This window comes from Typopeltis vanoorti, chromosome 21 (assembly GCF_054136105.1).
Source record: "Typopeltis vanoorti isolate ZY-2024b chromosome 21, IOZ_Tvanoo_1.0, whole genome shotgun sequence".
In the NCBI taxonomy this organism is placed as follows: Eukaryota; Metazoa; Arthropoda; class Arachnida; order Uropygi; family Thelyphonidae; genus Typopeltis; species Typopeltis vanoorti.
This window is the reverse complement of record NC_143569.1, coordinates 96,633,631-96,653,087: the sequence shown is the minus strand read 5'-3', so window position 1 is coordinate 96,653,087 and position 19,457 is coordinate 96,633,631. Positions and strand designations below refer to the sequence as shown.

General features: G+C 34.8%; 1 protein-coding gene across 1 annotated transcript in view; it reads right to left on the bottom strand.

Annotated features, from left to right (window-relative positions):
• The window catches only part of LOC150095131 (uncharacterized), a 343,889-nt gene that overhangs the window by 228,747 nt on the left and 95,685 nt on the right, over nucleotides 1-19,457 (bottom strand). The window contains exon 2 of the mRNA XM_090411119.1: nucleotides 15,757-15,904. Coding sequence (XP_090267245.1) covers nucleotides 15,757-15,904 — 148 coding nt within the window. The remainder of the gene's footprint in view (nucleotides 1-15,756; nucleotides 15,905-19,457) is intronic.

Below are 19,457 nucleotides of genomic sequence, written 5' to 3'. Positions count from 1 at the left end.
AATTTTTATATACCTATCATATCTTAGTGCTATGCGAACAAAGAATTACATAACCTTGGAAAAACCCGTTCTCTAAACACCCAAGTATTTGAATCCGTTTCAGAGTGGTCTCCACCAGGAACTAAAGAATATCTTAAATGCATTTGCCAACATCCATCTCCATGGCAGGATTGAAACTGACAACAAACTTGTTGAATGTTGATCGGAGATGTGTCCACTCCACTTGCCCAACTACGCAGACCGGTATTCATGTAAAGGATATCACGTTGATATGGCGTACAGGACAAATATAATGATTTATAATTGACGCTAGATAGTCTTATACTCGAACAACAGTAAGGGCAAATAAAAAATAAAGGGAAGAAATAAAAGATTGCGAAACCTTCACACTATAACTGGAATATACTTTATCTTTTATGCGCTGAGTTATGGTAGGGATTTATCTTCTAAACACGTGTGTTCGTCTGTCTTTCACATATCTTATGTACTGGACTGCATAAAGGGTTCAATATATACTGTATGTGGGGGATTTAAACTACATTATTTGTGCGATGTTTACTTTTAGCTTAAATTAGAGTACTTCCAGCTATTTATAGTATAATTATAACCGCATTAAGTTTTATTATTTTAGTATGCTACTAAACTGGGTAATGTGAACTTTAAAACAGGAACTTAAGGATTTTTATAAACTTCAGTCGCTTTGACTTAGAAAGACATATTTCTGTTTGTCTGTCCCACACCCAAATTTATGTCATTGAAGTTTCCTTACCCAATTTTACATTATCTTCGGAACATTTATGATTATCTAGATTACCTTGTCAATCGAAAGATTTTTTTTATTTATTTTATTTATTTTCTAGTTCATCGCGATCACCGTTTTACTTTCTGTTTAGTTTTTTTTTTAATTGAATTTTCTTTTCATCATTGAAGTCCATCAAATTGACGGAAGTCGTTTGCTGTAAGCTTAATCAATGTTAATCAATGCTATATGCATTCCATTTAGGCTTTTATTTTTGTAGACAGAAGACGTCTTAAGCTTGCGCGGCAATAATTGAGCTTTGCGTTGTGTATCGAAGGCCGATGCTTGCTCGTCTAGTCAAAGCTACCTTGGCTTGCTCGGTTGTAGGAGCTTCCAGGTCCTCGCAGCAGCACTGTGAATTCATGCTCGCGCATAGCCATTTCACGTCGTCTCACTCTGTTGCTTAAACACAGGCCTTACGCAGTCAAAGTAGCTCTAGCCAGTGAGCTCCAGCCAGCCTTTACAAGTGCGCGTGTTACTTGGGAAAATTAAGTTACAACCAACTTTTTATGACGATGTTATTGACCAGTTCATAAAGAAGAACCGTAGGGTAGAATTTGTATTCAAGTAGCTAAATTGAAAATGATAGAATATCATTTGTAAAATGAATGTTGTATTTATATGATTAAATGTACATAAATTTCTAAATATATAGTTTTAAATGGTCAGTGATTCATTATTCCTCTAATCAGACTTCAATCATACCTCACTCCCTGAATGATAACAAGAGCAAGCGTGGATTTCAAGACCAGCATTCTCTTCTGATGTTTGTCTATACGTGTGTGCGCTGTGAGGAATAAAAATCCCGAGAATTCAAAAGAAATTAACATCAGTCTGGAAAATTCTTTCTTCCTTTCTTGGCTTTCTCAGTGATCATTAGAATTCTCTTATACTTACCGTGTATCCATTCCATGTACCAATTATCCAATTTCTCATAATTGATAAGCGTATCATGCTTCATAAATCTTTGCAATCAAACATCTCATATTCTTCAGATCTACAAAGTTAGATTAATTAATTAAGCATAATTAAAGGTTTAATATATTCCTCGTAATCACGTTCGAGAAAATTAAAGAACAACTTGTACATGCACTGATGCCTTCGTATCTTTATATATTAAGTTATAATTATCAGTTGTTACCATCTTTGATCTAAGTTTTAATGGGCAAATATTGATAATTTATAAGATATTGGTGAGCATACTTTACGTTAAAGTGAATTGATATAGGCCTACTTGGGTATAGAGGTTAATTTACATCTTCTATAATATTTCAGAAACTAATTATGAGTTACTAAAGTTCTTGGAAAGTATAGGCGTGCTAAGATCACGAAACACTTCACTCGACCAGCCAAAATTCTTGGTTGTTAGAATAGTGATAATGAACGAAATTGCGTTAATAAAATAAGAAATATGATGCTGTTATCTGGATGATCCGTTATCCCTTGTTACTTGGTCCATGGCAGAATTTATTTCCCAATAAAGCACGTTTTATTAGTTGGTTTTATTTTGTTAATTAAATTATTTCCAAGTAGCACGGAAGATTCTCTTTTTTTTTCCTGTACCAACCTGCTCATCAACGTCACACTTCGGTCATCATTCACGTGATTTCGCTTGTTGCTCAGTTCTGTAGATTTCTCAACATCTTTTGGATATTAAGAGCATATTGGTATAATACTCCACTCGAATATATTATACATTAGGGTAATTAATGTTTACTTTTTTATGTAAATAACTGAAAATATTCCCATCTTGCTATCAATATAGCTTTATTATATCTTAATTGTTTAACCCTTTGTGGATGCAACCTTACTAAGTAGTTTTAACAATGTGCGTTTGTCTATAATCGAGAATTCAATTCTGTTTCTTTCTTTTCAATTTAAATGCGATTCAATACTATAAATAAAGTATGGACTCAGTCCATCTCCCAGTTGTTTAAAGAATTATTGGAACTAATGCAATTAAATTCACTGTTGGCCGTAGTGCGATTTTGTGGGGCCCGTGTGTGGATTTTGATTTTCACGAGTGAAAAAGTAAAATAACAATTTGAATTGAATGCGTCTTAGATATTTTAATTCTATCGATAATCTCAATGTTGATAATTTTATTTGGTGTTTTTACTTTCACTATATACCACGTGTTTTTCAAATATTAGCTGTATCAAAGAAGCATTTTTACACTGTTTTGTTCCAACGCGCATGCTCCGGGCGCTCACGGGGAACGTGAGCGCGCAATTAGTGCTGTTCGTTTGAGCTTTCTAGGTTGTGTCGCTCACCAAATTACTAGATACGCATTGTGATACGGGATAATTTTTTTTCTAATGAGGCCTCGGATTACCTAAGGTTGGATAGCGCTGATGTAATTAAATTAGATGGACTGAAATGAAAAATATAATATGAATGATTTAACATTTTAATAAAGATGCATTCTTTAGTCTTTCTTTGAATTCTCATCGACCGAAAGCTGGTGACAAATTTAATTTAAACGTGATGTATAACTAACCTGGGAAAGTTATTTGAATAAAGGCTACCCCGTTTACCTAGATGCACCCGACATTCTGACCGGGAAATTGCAATTTAAAGCTCCAGGAGACGTCTAGGTTAAGGACCACCTTTATACTGTAAAAGATATTTAGCAAATAACGTATAGTGTGTGCTATCTTGTCAAATATAGATCACTTTTTCGTTCATTTGCTCATTATCAAGACATGCATGAAACCAAATATCTAGCGTTTTGAAGAGGTGTGAAGGTGTTTGAAGTAGGCTTTTACTGCTAAAATATCGTTATTTTGAGTAAATATATTTTTACATAAAAAACAAAGAATAAAATGAGGGTACGCTAATCATAATTTACATTAAGGTCAGGATGATGTGGTTCAAGAATCCACTTCTAACAACTGAATAACCCCGGCAGATGTGACCTAGTTCGTGGATTATTTCTAATCGTTTGCACGTGTGAAGAGACCTCTGTCTACGGTCGCTGCATTTCAAGTGATTATGATTAACAGTTAGGGAATTGTACACTTAATTGTTTGCTTAAGGGTTATCTTTACGTTCAAATCGAAATACGTTAATTAAGTTAGATGAGAGTTAATTCAATTCACATAAAATATTTTATCATTTCATCTTATTTACATTTGCACAGACAACTTTTCCAACGTTCAGATTAATACTTAAAATCAGTCGGTTAATAAAGTTATATCAAATAAATTAATACAAACTATTGTCCTACTACGTTCCATTCTTTCTGCTACGTTCTTAAAGTCATCGAGTGCCTTTCTGTCTATCTTTATTCCCACTTGAATTTCGTCCGTATAGTTCATTTTACGTTAGCTAAAGCTTACTTATCGCCATAGCGTTTTCCTTCTAGCTACTGCATTTACTATCCAGATAAATTTACTACTGGAACATTTGTTCCAGTGTCGCCTCTGGATTTTTTGCTACAATGAAATTGCAGATATTTTGATTAGTCATGATACTAATGCTGCGATCTGCCCCCTTTACCCAAATGCATTGCTCTGTCTATTAATTATTGAAAAATGTGCGCACCCCTGATTATTATTTTGCATCTTCTAGATACAAGTTACTTGTGCAGTGGTTGGAGAAAGAGAGATCTGGATTTGAATTCCATCAAGAACGTGAGAAACTTTATCTATGTCGTTGTATCCATTCTGGTTTCCTAAACTCTGATCCTATTTCTAAAAAAAAAAAAAAAGTTAAAAGAAATATTTATAATCCAGTGTTAGATGTTATTGGCCTAACACGTCTCATTTCTATAGCAACAATAACAGTGAAAAAAAAAAAAAAAAAACGCCGGAGGTTTTAAGACGATACAGACAAGTTTATCCGATCTGATTCATGATTAGGAATATGCATTCTTCGTCACTGAAGAATCCCATTTAGAATGAGTGTAGTTCCAAAGAGTTTTTTCACTCGAGATGGGTTAGCCGTGATTAGAGAGCACAAATGTTTCTATTCTCCAAAGGCAATAGAGAGAGATTACTTAAATGAATGGTAAGTAAAACTGTTTCTTATTTTTTGCAGAATAACATTTTCTCATGTCTTTGATGATATAATGTTTGTTGTGTTACTGAAACTACTAGCGACTCTTCACGATAGTGAGAAGCAGTAGCGCACCCAGAGGGTGGAGACCAAGGGGCCCTGGCATCCCCAAATAAAAAGGAAAACAAAAAACACTAGAACATTTTCCAAAAATCTTTTTTTCGTTAAAATTCATTTTTTTTTTAAATTTATGTTATGTCGTGTCTTCTATCTCTATACTACTTATGAATTAGAGGTCACATAAGGTGGTAACACCCTATAGCTCTCGGGAATCACGCCCGCTGTGAACTCAAGGCGAACGAAGTAGTGCTCGGGCGGACTGAGCGCTACTTGGTTTACCCGAACTCAAGTTGTGGTATAAAAAATTTAAAAAACCGTTTGCAGTAGGTCCATGCAAAAATTCCATTAATGCAGTTTTGAAGTGTGAGAAAATGATATATCCTAACATCTATAATTTATTTTAAATATTTCCAACGCTTCTGGTAACAACATGCGTCAGCGAAAGGTCATTTTCTACCTTACACTTTTTAAAAAACTATTTAAAATCTATCATGACACGATCACGATTGAATAGACTGGCTTTTCTATATATATATATATATATATATATATATATATATATATATATATATATATATATATATATATATAATTATAATCACCGAATGAATTTTATTGAATTTCCATTAAAAATATTTTTATCCGTTCAACTCGGCTCCCCCCAACATTAAATCCTGAGTGCGCTACTGGTGAGAAGTTTATTTATTACTATTGCAAATCACACACACACACACACACACACACACACACACACACACACACACACACACACACACACACACACACACACACACACACACACACACACACACACAGTTAGATCTTTTGTATCTTTTAATATTTCCTTTTACTCATTTTTCCTAAATACAGAATATTTAATATAATCCATTGACAACATACACTGCTCAAAAAGCCCGTTACCTATTGTATGCAAACAGAACTTAACAGGTCTCCACAGAAATATAATTTCTGTCATAATCAAACAAGGAAAACCATTTTATTATGTAGTGCATATTCGAGTAATTTTGCCAAGATTTTAAAATTAACTTATTCTATTCCTTTCCCTTTTATCCATGTCATTCTCCTAATCATAAAGAAGAACACACATCTATTGTGTCCTAGCCTATTGTTTCACTTACTTTTATCTTCTCATCTTAATTTGTTTTCACTCTTTCATCTCGCTCTATTCCCTTATTATCCATCTTTCGTTTCTGTTTTCTTTCCTTTTTTCCCCCATCCGAAGCCGCACAAGTGTTTCCAACAGCCTTAGCAACTCATTTTACTAAAACTTTCTTTCATTCTTGACACAATGAAAAAAAAACACATTTTCTATGTAAGAATGCATCTTTGTATTCTTAATAATTTTAACAATTATTATTCTTCCATGTGTGTATGTGTTCTTTTTTTTTCCTATTTTATTTTTTACTTCTAGCGACAAGAGCAAAGACGACAATTAGTTGCTACAAGCTAAAACACTATAGTCACGACGAATTATATTAAATTCCAGCACCACCAAGTAATTCTAATATTAAATTTAATACCGGGCCTCACATTATGCTCTGTTGGCTCTACACGTGCGTGTGTTGTAATTGGAACGAACCGAACACGCAAGCTACATAGGAATATTTGGGTAGTTTCCTGTTATTAAAATTACCATTAAGCGTTGATGAAAAACTTTACGAAGGGATTTGCGGACGCTGCGTGAATGCGCTATCGTAATGGTTCCTCTAGTTAGGGGAAAAGCCTACAGGGTGCTATTATAATATATAATGCACGAATCCATGCCAATGGGGTACTACATTAAATCACTCATACTGTGTCATATCGATTGTATGCATATAAAATATATATATATATATATATATATATATATATATATACTCTAAAATGAATTAAAAATGACTGACATGTAATAAAAAACAAGATTTTATAATGGTGAAAAATCAAAAATGTTGCACACCAATTAAATTATAACTAAACACCATAATCTTTTTCATATAGTAAAAATATAAATAATGTCTTTAAGAACTTACGAATATCTGAATATCTGAATAAAAATAAATATTTCCTGTTATGTTATATTTATTTGTTCTTCCTGGGATTTGGATGTGATGGATGTGATATTATATAAATTTGACATATTTATAATTAATTATATTTTTCCGTAAGTTACATGTATTAACACACACTTCTCTTCATTTGAAAGTTTGGACCCTTCTTCATTCATATACAAGATGTCAGAAAGGATGGATAGCTGGAACCCACCTGAATCATGGAAGAGAATAACTTGTATCATGATGATTCGTGCCCGCCATCAAAATAAGGATATTACGACTGCTGCCCAATGCTCCCTGAATACAGTAAATCATATACAGTATATTATATTTATATATGCATACAACCTTTTTCCATTTTTTTTTTTTTTGCCCTATTGTTTCCTCGTGCGCTATGTGATGTGTCCTCAATCCTCGACACTTTTCATGCGTCTGGAATGCAGTCAACCGAAGGTACGTAAGCGTTTTTCGTATAAAGAGCAGGCACAAAGGTTTAGTTCCCGGAAACATCCATGCAAAACCATCCAGAAAACGCACACATGGGCGATGAAGATATGAGATTTTCACCGAGTGACCAGTTATTTTTTCGTTTGGTTCCCACCTATGAAAGGTTATTGTAAATCTATAGTACATTTGTATAGTTGGACCAAGGATTTTTTCCATTTCTATTTTTTATTAATTTTAATAGTAGGCCAGTGGTCTCACACCGGATGATGAAATTCACTTCTCATCTAAAGACAATCACAAACATCCATGCCCACGATTGGTTTCGAAACCGCAGCCAGTTGGTTGGAGAGCGAATACGCTAACTACTCTGCCAACCAGGTGGGTGTTATTTATTAGAGAGACCCACCTTATACATAACGAGTTGAACCACCGTCAGTCATCAGTAACCGATACGCAGCGGTATTGATTGAATTCACAGGTATCCCAAGGAGGACATGAATTTTTTAGCTCCGTCGATTAACTGCTGGGAGGTCAGTGACATGAACATCACTTTCCACCACAGCCGATTAGTGATCAAGGGGATTCGGTGAATAAGACGGAAGAGACAGTCGATTATTGCTATCATATTTCTGGCCAATATGAATCACCTACTCTATCAGCGACGATGTTCAGATGGAGTGCACCATCCCGTTCTTTCTCAAAGGCCTACTTGAACAAAGGGACCTTAGGAGTGTCTGAAAATAATTTCCTAGCCCACTACCATGCGGCTTCTCAATGTTGTGCCCAAGCACGATGAATCTATGACTTCCTGTTGCTATAGGGTTACTCTTGTCCATCATGCTTCGTGAAATAATACGAAGAGTGCGCCTCACGTGATCTTTCTCCCGTCCTCTGGTGCCCAATGCTTATGTTCTTTCGTCTACTTACATGTAAATGTTTTTTTTTTTCTTTTGAACATCTATGATAACTTTAAAGGAGCAGGGACGATGTAAGAAACTTTGTTACCACTTTTGGAGTTCAGATATACACCCTCGGTCCAAAACGAAACCGAACTTTTCGAAAATAGACGAAACTAGTGGCGCCACCTGTCGTATCTTTTTGTTGTCGAAAGCGGCAACCTTCATTAGTGTTGTGTGAACTGTTTATGACATTTGTTTTATTAGAAGCCGAGTTATAGTGCCAAGAGTGATGAACTGTCGGAAAATGAGTTTCAAACAGAGAGCTGCGATTGACGTTTGTGTTAAACTTGATATACGTTTTACCGAAACGCGTCAAATGCTTCAAAAAGCATACGGTGATGAATGCTTATCCCGTACTCAAGTTTAAGAATAGTTTAAACGATTTCAAAGTGGTCGTGAGACGCTTGAGGACAACGAAAAGTCGGGCCCTCCAAAAACTGGACTAAGCGAAGTTAGCATTCAAAAAGTGCATGATTTCATCAAAGAAAACCCGAAATCGTCCGTGAGATTGATTGGAGATGAATTGGGGATTCCAAAATCAACTGCGCACAACATTTTGACCAAGAGTTGGGACCTTCGTAAATTGAATTCGTTGTCGAAAAGCTTGTTATTGGTGATGAAGCGTGGAATTTTGAGTATGAGCCCGAAACAGAGTGCTGAGTGGAGACCACCAGAAGAGGGGCATCCGAAAAAAAATCACTTGGAGAAGTCAAAAGTAAAGACAATGCTGATTTGATTACGATTCTAAGGGTATTATCCACAAAGAATTCGTTCCGCCTGGCCAAACGGTCAATGGTGAGTTTTATCTCGAAGTTTTGAAGCGATTGATAGCGAGAATTCGTCGCCTATGGCATGAATATCGTGACGACCGACCGTTCGTCAAAACACACTGTCACTATAACTCGGCTTCTAATGAAACAAATGTCATAAACAGTTGACACAACACTAATGAAGGTTGACGCTTTCGACAACAAAAGATACAACAGGTGGCGCCACTAGTTTCTTCTATTTTCGACAAGTTCGGTTTCTTTTTGGACATAAGGTGTACTTAATCGCAATTCCTGATTGTACCGCGCAATCATTTGCCCAGTTGTAGTATATCTATTAGATGCAATTCTTCATCACTCCCACTTCCAAGACCAATTTTCAATGGACGACTGATAAATTACTTAATATCAGTATCAGAACTTTTCCCCCCAAATACTACAAATAAATTTTTTCTGTTATTTGCTACGAAAATATATAAATTTTCTCTCCTCCTATTTTAGTCCGTAATTACCCCTCCTGGGGACATATTAATAGCGGATGCGAAATCTAATCCTCAACGCGTAAAACATACTACAGTATCGTAAAGTGAAAGACGGTTGTGTTTCCGGAAAGTATAAAATGCATACGTTATAGGAGTTATTTTCAGAAAATATGTTATCTGCCGAGGAAGTGACATCGTCACCAACACTAAATATAAAACACAGTGTTGGTCATTTTTTTTTCATCTTGGTCAGTCTCACTCTCGGTTCAAGTACGTTCTCGTTGAATTGAGTGAAGTATTGCACCTGCTGTTTCTGGAATGTGCACATGCTATATATAACTCATGATGATCGAATAATGGTTTGTTGTTTTAGAAGTGTTGTGAACTATATTTAAAAAATAATAAAACTAATAAATTTATTAAAAATAATGACATTGTTAATATTTAAATAACATTTTAAACTAAAATTTAAGAAAAAATTAAAAATTTACAATACACCTTTTAAAATAAAAAATAACAGAAATATTAAAAATGATTTGTAGTATTTTCAAATTTTAAGTAGTATTATATTATTAAGTAATAAGTACTATTTCCATAGCAGGAAAGACAAATAAATTGTTATGTGCTGTTATTATATTTAAAAAATAAAAATAGCATGTCTTGCTATCTGTAGATAGATAGATAGATATATACTGCATCAAGCAACCTCGCATTGCACAACCTATTGTTGTGCAATACAAGTACATACTTGTATTGCACAACAAACTCTTGGCGGTCGTTAGACAGTTGGAGTGACGTTCATTATAAGTGAGATCGGAGGTTATAGCTTGAAGTTTTGTTTACGCTCTGATGTCCTATTTCTTTGTTTTTTGTGCTAATATTACTCCTCTTAAGTACCATTAGGTTAGTGCACTGTCAAAAATGTTGAACAAAAGAAAAAAGGTTTATTTTCTTTAAGTTGTTATTTCTGCTCTGAAAGGAAAACTTGGAGGCTTAGACACGTCCTACAAAATTTAGCGTTAGAATTTGGTAATGATAATAAAAAAATACTAAGCCAAAATGTGTTTTCTAATAAACTTATACTGTAAATAATAATTTTATAATAATAATATATTAATAGAGTGAATTGCAGCAAAATCTCTTAGCACCTTCATGCATCGTTCTAGGTCACGATGAATCCTTATGAGTACTCATTAAATGTATAACATATATAATATGTTATATCAAAGTACTTGATATAACATATATATAACACATTCATAATATTTCCATTTACGGCTATTAATTTCTACTTAATTATACTTAGTATACGATACTTATAACAGGACGCAGGAGATATATGGCGCAGAGGGTGAAGCTTGACGCTTTTCATATTCCCTGTTGTCTGTTTCGGGAGCAGTGATGGGAGAGATTTGTGAGCTATTTTAGCTCGCCCTGAGTGGGCAGAAGTGGTTATTCGTCGTTGGGTGTTAGGATGGCTTTCGGTCTTTTATGTTTCCAGTGGTCATTACCATCATAGTTTCCGGCTTGCTGTATTAGTTGATTTGGATGCGTAGATGTCTTCATAAAGAATTTTTCTGCTAGGGAGCGTAGTAGTGGAGAGATGTAGGGGATATTTATGTCCCGGTGGATCTTGGCGTTCCTGATGAACTGATGGCGGGATCTGGCTAATATTGCCGTGTCATCTGCATAAAGGGTGATGGTGGATGTGAGAGGATTTTGAGGGATGCCTGCCATATAGACGTTGAATAGGATCGGGGCTAGCAGTGATTCTTGAGAAACTCCAGCGAGGATTTTCCGTTGGGTTGAAACTGTTTCATTGATTTTGACTTGCATCCTCCTGTGGTTATTACCGTCATAGTTTCCGGCTTGTTGTATTAGCTGATTTGGATGTGTAGATGTCTTCATAAAGAATTTTTCTACTAGGGAGCGTAGTAGTGGAGAGATGTGGGGGATTTTTATGTCCAGGTGGATCTGGGACATAAATATCCCAGGTACTTATTTACATACAATAACTATTTAAAATGTATTTTACAGATCTATTTCTTCAAATATATCTTGAGTTGAAGTGCATTACAAAGTATTAGCAAAATAGGATAACGATCGGTCAAAACACCAATGACGTAGCTATAATAAAAGTGAAATATCTGTTTTCAGTCACATGTATTCTCTTCTGTATAATAAAAAGTACATTATTTTTTAAAAGCTAATGCGAAACTAGGTTGAATGAATATTTTCCTGTGAAAGAGAACTCTCGGTGCATTTTTTATTCCAGTTGAGAAGTGATAGAGGTCTTTTTCTTATGCTAGTCACGAAATATTGTTCTCGGCGATTCTATTTTCTATCTTTCTATTGTAATTCATTCAGATTTCCAATATCGATGTTCCACACAGGATCTCTACATGGTAAACATGAAACCTGCACCGAATGGTGCACATCTATTTTCACCGGCTCTTTCTCTCATAAAGCATGCCGTATTTTCCCAATATTGCCTTTTCAAAGCACGGTGTCTACCTGACCAACACAGTCGTACCGCTCGTAGATCAAAATAAACAACGTCGAAGGTTCATTCGTCTCCCGCGACGTAGTGCAATGCTCTGGATCTAACAACAAACTTTTAGGGCTACAGTGGTCACGTTGAGCGAACGTTCTCTGTATTTAATGGACGCTTCAAAGTACCACGTGGTTATTGATTTTATGCTAATACCTCACAAGTGACCTTAATTCTTTTCCACAATGCACACGTTTGGCTTTCAGGTTTTATTTTTGTACAGGCCGTGTTTAAACCACTTTGCTCACACAGATGGTGCTATTGTAACGATCGGCAAGCGATTAATTGATTCCAAATCTTTTTTCTTTTAATTCTCCTTCCTCTTTCTTCTCTCTTTTACAATGTCTTTATTTTTGTAGGCAATCAGGATCAAATGTCTTTTTACCGTAACTAAGTGAAAAGCCAAAAGGCTAATTTTTTTTATTTTATGCGTGAGGCTCTTGTGAATTTTTATTTGTGAGTAATTAATTAAAATTTTCATCATTGACGTCATATGAGGACCTTAGTCTTATGCGCACCTTCTTGGATATTATTGCAGTGGAGTACGTGCATTAATAGCTAATAAACAGATTTACATCCTTGCCATGTAAAAAAAAAAAAAAGAAAAAGGAGGAAAAAAACATAGCGACGCTCCACGTGACGACTGCTAAAAAATAAAAATAGCAACAATCAGCCAAAGAAGAAATTAACATCACAATTGCATCTTACCATTTTTCAGTTTGTTTGTTAACATATTCACAACAATTAGTGCATTGTAATCATTATTTAGTGCTTCACAGTATCTCATAGATCAGGGAATCCCAAACCCATGAGAAAAATCTACATCATGGACTTTTCTAGTAAAAGTTTATACCTAAGATTTTTTTTCTTGCAGAGAATATTGTCCCGAATATTATGCTATTAAAGTACACTAGAATTGAGACTAGATTAAGGCTGTAAATATTAAATAGGAATGGTAATGTAGTTCACATTTTTCACAAATATCTGCTGGATATACCTTTGCGCTACTTGTGTCAAATGAACGGGGGGGCGGGGCTCGTGCATAGGCACTTTGGAACTGCAGCACTCCCAATTTTTCTCGATATATAAATATATTAATTAATTTATTTATATTTGCTTGTAATATTTAATTTTATCATCAACAATCCGATACAATTCTCTTATTTTGTATTAAAAAAATAATAAAAATCCATCTTGTAGCACTTAGGAGGGCGAAGCACGCTAGCAACACTGTGTTTACCACAGTGCCATATTGCTACACGCGCAAGTATGCACGTCATAGTGAGATGCGAGCTATTAGCGTAATGCGGCACTGTCCGTCGCGCAGTTCCATTGTTGTTTGTATGCAGTTTGCGCCAGTAGTAGAGTGTTCGTAGTGCTTATCGTGTTTACTCCGTCTCTTTAAATATTTGGACATTACAATTAAAGACATAACATTTGTTATAGTTTTTATTTTAGAACATTATTGGGATTATGATAATGGATTTTATTTTTAAGTTATTTTGAATTATACCAAACTGTGCAATTTTATTGATAATAAACAATATTTTTTCGTGTTTAATTTTTTTTTTTAATTTTTACCATGATTTTGATATTTTATCCAAACACGTATTCACTGTACTTATAGTGTGTATGTATATTTCGAAATCTGTAGTATCCTCACGATTTCAAGCCACGAGCAGCCACTGCAAATGAGATCTAATTTTGTTGGCATCACTGAAAATACTTACAAGACTAAAGAAGACCAAGTAGGTTCCTAGCGGAACCAAGCGAGACTGTCAGACCTCTGTTGATGATGTCAAACGTGTCTAATGTATCGTGAGACAAGAGCCATTGTGTGTAATTATGCGTATTTCATTATAACAGTCCATAGAACAGGTAGAATATTAAACCTTGCACGTTTTTGTATTCTGATCCGGTGCCTAAGACGAGGGAATCGCTTGTCCTACCCACGGTATGGCGCTGAATACGATAGCATTTGCCATAGAAGAAAAAAAAAATCACTAACGAATTATTTGTCTTCCATTGGTTATATTGAATCATCTTTATATGACAATGCACCGTCCCACACATCTGTCATCGCAATGGCAAAATTACACGAATTGAGGTTCGAATTGGTTCCACATCCACCGTATTCTCCGAACTTGACCCTGTGTGACTTCTTGTTCCCAAACTTAAAAATTTGACTCGGTGGGAAAAAAGTTTCTTCGAACGAGAATGTCATCAAGGCTGGCAATGACTATTTTGCACAATTTGACAAATCCTACTTTTTTTAGATGGGATGTAAAAATTCGAAACTCGCTGGACCAAATGTATAGACATCGATGGAGACTATGTTGAGAAATAAAGGTGATTTTAAAAAAAAGTGTTTAACTTATTTTTTTACTAAACTTTTCAAGCAACCCTCGTATATGTTCTTAAAACTTGAGTTTCGCGCTGCAGTATTACCGATTTAGTAACTTCATTTACGGACTAAAGAAATTAAACTCTGCCACCTGGTGTACGCAGTCAGATTCTATCGTTGCCATCGGAGTATAACATTGCATCGATTTTAGTCAAACAAACAAAGCTATTATATTATATATAGAGAACAAGTGGAACATCTAAGTTCAGGTAGATGTTATCAGAGGATAGGAAGAAAGGGCAGAGGATTTTACAAATTCGGAAGATTTTTCTATTCTATAAATGATTCACTTCAGTAAAGTTGGGATTCAGCTCAATATTTTATCATGACTGCACAATGAAAGCAGATAAAAATTATAATCAATAGCTGCCAATTAAAACATTTAGGTCCATCATTAGCAAGAGAGTGGATATAGAAAAATCTCTTACTAGCATAAATCGATATTTTTGAGTAATGTGACTTTGCATAATAAATTTTAGTTTCTGAACAAATTAAATTATTTTTGTAATTTTATTTATTTTTATAATTAAATTATAAAAGGAAACTAAATTATATAAATTATTTTATAAAATATAGAAAATAATTTTAGAAATTCACTGTATACTAGAAGAGAATCTAATACACCAAAAAATATATTAAAGTTGAAAGAATTATGTGGTATTAAAGTAGAGCGGATGTAAAGAGAACCACTTGGCTTTGCGAAAGTTTAAAGATGCTAATGTGATTTTTCTGTGTGGATTATACTTTAAAAGCATGAAAAGAGGCCGACAATGCTTCTAATTTTTGACTTACCCATTGTATGAGTACACGATAAGCAAGTAGTTGCATTATTCATTGTAATCACTTCTGCAATGTGTTTTTATTACTTTGACTAACTCCTCAACATTCTAGTGATCGTGTACCGTGTCTTTTAATGCATAGAAATACAAAGGCGTGACGAGGTCGTTAAAACACATCTCAAGAAAAACAAACACCCATTCTAGTAGTTTTTCAGTGTTTTTTTTTCATTCGACTTTCCAACAAATAGGCACATCAAATTCATGGCCACTCTATTGTAGTATAATGATACTTTTTGACTTTCTATATAATGTTTATTTCCATCTGTTTGTGATGTGAATTAATGGTTAAGAATAAGAGCAAATATAAGAAGAAACAAGGAGGAAAAATCCATTACCTGTCTTCAATAAAAAACATGTCACCATCGGAAGAACTGCACTTCCCTTTGAAGGAGAAAATATCTCCCTCTATCCTAATGGGGGGATGAACTCCTTTTTGAAACCACGTACCAGACCATTTCTCCGGAAATTGGCAGGTGCGAGAAGCTAGAATATAAGGGGAAAATAGTTTCTTATATTGCAATACACAGCCTTTTGGGAGAATAAAAAAGTTAATATTTGAAAGAAAATTGAAAAACTTTTCTATATATTTAGTAATGTGTAATTATAGATGGATCATATCTAGATCCTGCACAAAGAATTCTTCTAACGAAACAATATATACTCTAGCATACAAAATTATTCTAATGTGTCTGTATATTACGAAATTAGAAAAATTTATATGTCAAGTACAGTTAACCAAGATTAAATTCTATGCACAACACTCATTGAAATAAAAAAAAGAAGCGAAATCACTTTGAGTATTTGTGGAAGACGGGTTGGGGGAGAACATATTTGTAACTACTGTTACAATATGCCGTCCACTTTTATGAAATATGATTAATAACCATATTTCATAACCATTGGCACAAATGACTCCTGGTGAGATTTTTACAGGACAGTTCATCATTGCCTTCCCCTCCCCTCCCCCCAATTTTATCCGGACTCGGGACCGGCATATGGCTGCGCCTATTCATGACTGTAACCCATGTGTGTTCACAGGACCGTTTTGCCTGTTCTGTGTGACGAAAAATTCGAGTTCCCGGGTGAAAAAAAACTCTACCTCCGTATGAGACCGGCTAACTCACCTTTAGTCGAAAGAGACCAGATAAATGTTCCTCAGGTCACTGACGAGAATCGAACCCATTTCCTTTTGTCTTTCCAACAAAAGGAAATTTCGTCAATACGAAGGAACGCGTCGTCCGTACTGACTGAGATACGGAGACTCTCGAAGCCATGCAGAAAAATTTAATAGAAAAGATTGAATGAATCAAAGTCCAAATCAGTTTAACCTGGAACAAAACTGTAACCTCCCTACAAGTTTTCATATTCGTTAGCTACTGATAACTGCTACTCTACACAATCCTAAATCGGATATCGATTTTAGCAATAAATCTCAAGGTATTTAAATCAGGAGTATCTTTACGTATGACGATCTCTGCACTTTTTATAGGCATGCATAATAATATAAATTAAAAAATAATAAAAATAAAAAACACTTTATTTCAGCTTGAAAATACTGTAATGAATTTTGGTATCTATTTTTATGTCAATCCCCCCCCCCACACACACACCGCACGAAAAAATAAATCTCTCGTATATTAGTACACCGAACGAGCTAAGGTTTTGATAATTCTCCCCGTGTGGTTGCCTGGATAAGAATAGCTCCACTACAGCCCATGCATGTCGTACGAGGAGACTAAAATGGGTACCCAGGGAGGGAAATGGATGGCAGTGCTATAGCCAATGAAGTTCTAACTGAGGCTCAGCTATTGCTGTTACCCTCCTGCCATGATCAGAGCTTTATACAGCTCAATAACACCCTAGCCTTTCACTGTCCTCTTCAGATAACGGGGAATATGAAAAGCATTCTTGCTTCGCCCATCTAGCCAATCCTTTTAATGACATAAGGTTTGATAATTGAAATCCTATCCTAGAAACCCAAATATGGAACTTTTTCAAACTACTTCAAACCTCCAACAAGAAGGGTCTTCCACCTGGCGATCAAATTCACCCGCCATCTAAAGACATTCATAGACATCCATGTTTCAATGGGATTCGAAACCTGTTGTACTGGTATTTTTTTGAAGTCTTATTTATTTAACTTATCCCAAGCAGAATTCTACAAACTACTCCGTAGTGCAGTGACCCGGACATCGTATCATTTACTGTTTGGTTAAAGATTGGATATCGATCCTCTTTAGAACGCGAAGAATTTTTGTACGAGATTGACTTTAACTCAACTTCGTTTGAAAAACCCTTACTTATAAAGGTAAGCAATTAGTACACATGTTATAACTAGCCTTGGTTGTTTCAACTGAATTACAGATACAGAAATGTTTCTCCTCTTGCAAAATTTATGCATACTGGCTAGAAAGGACACACCCAATTAACAAACATAATACACTAATCTCCTAGTCTGAATAGCTTTTGATCTTAATCCAAAATAATAACAACAACAGCTTCGACCGTAATGCAAATCAAAGTGAACAAACATACACCTCTTAGGCGGTATTTGAACTCGCAATCTTCCACAGTAATCTAGCAGAGGGTGGTATATCACAGCTTGTTGCCATCTTTCCCAAAATTGAGAGCTCCTAATAGGGCGCATCTCCTGCTAATCCCACTAACACGTAAAATCCGCTCTTACAGCTTAGTATTATTGGATATAGAAAAACTACATTTTTGTATACCTAATAATCATGCTACATTCGAATATTTGTATTCCTCATACTCTTTGCTGTGTTATCCACTTCATATGAGAAAGAATAGGTAACTCAACTGTAGAAAAGTACACGAGATCGTCTGAAAATTATCTAATGTTCTGAAGAAGGAAAGATACTTATATTTTATTTTATTTTTATTTATTTCATTTTACCGTGCCGTACATTTTAGCTGAAAAGTACTTTTTTTAGCTCATCGTGTGGGCTGTAAGCGCCAGTGATGTGTGATGATAATACCTTCTGACAAGAAAGGGGAAAGAATATAAAATTTGAAACTAGTATTAAATAATTAATCGATGGAATCCCTTCACGAAATTTCGTTAATCAGTCTCCGTAGATATCTAACGTCATCCATACAGGTGAATAAATATTCAAGTATGGAATAAATATTCAAGCTGGGAAAGGGGGGGGTTGAAATAAATCATGTATTTTTAATGAAAATGTCGAAGTAATTGTTTTTAGAGAAATTTATAAAAACAATCGAATTTTGTTTTGTTGAATATTAAATTTATTTTTCACTTTAATATAAAATCGCAGTCACTCGTCATTTACTTTTATTTATTTATATTTTATTTATGCAGTAGCTCTACTAAGCTACTGAAATTAATTACCGCTCGGCAGAAGAAAAAAAAAACTAAATTCAAAACTGAACTATAAATAATATAAATGACTTAACGTACACACATTCTGTATTTTACATGTGATCTAGCGCCCTCCTGCAGCACAACTGAAAAGCAGACAAGTTCGTTTAAAAACGTATTCGTTATAAAACGAATAAATCATAAACTACAAATAAGCTCTCTGGTAATTTTGCAAAGTTTTTAAGTTTATTTTAATATTTGGTTATAAAATATGACTGTATCTATAATATCCTACATTTTAACATCAAATAAATCATAAGAAATTAGAATATTTTTGGTATGATCCCCAAAGGAATTGGCTGAAGTTCTATACACCGTTATTTTAAATTCAATAAAGCTAAATTAAATATCCCACAGAGATATCGGGTTTCTAACAGAGAGGTTGATTCGGTGAGAACCACCATACCCTTGGACGGTAATGGATGGCAATGCTGTAGCCAATGAAGTTTAACTGAGGCTCGGCTATTGCTGTTACCCTCCTGCCATGATCAGAGCTTTAATAGCTCAATAACATCTTATCCTACACTGTACTCTACAGATAACGGGGAATATGAAAAGCATTCTTGCTTCGCCCCTTTAAGCCAGTCCTTATAAGGACTATAAGGGTTTCTAACAGGAGGTCGCTAGTGAGTCTTC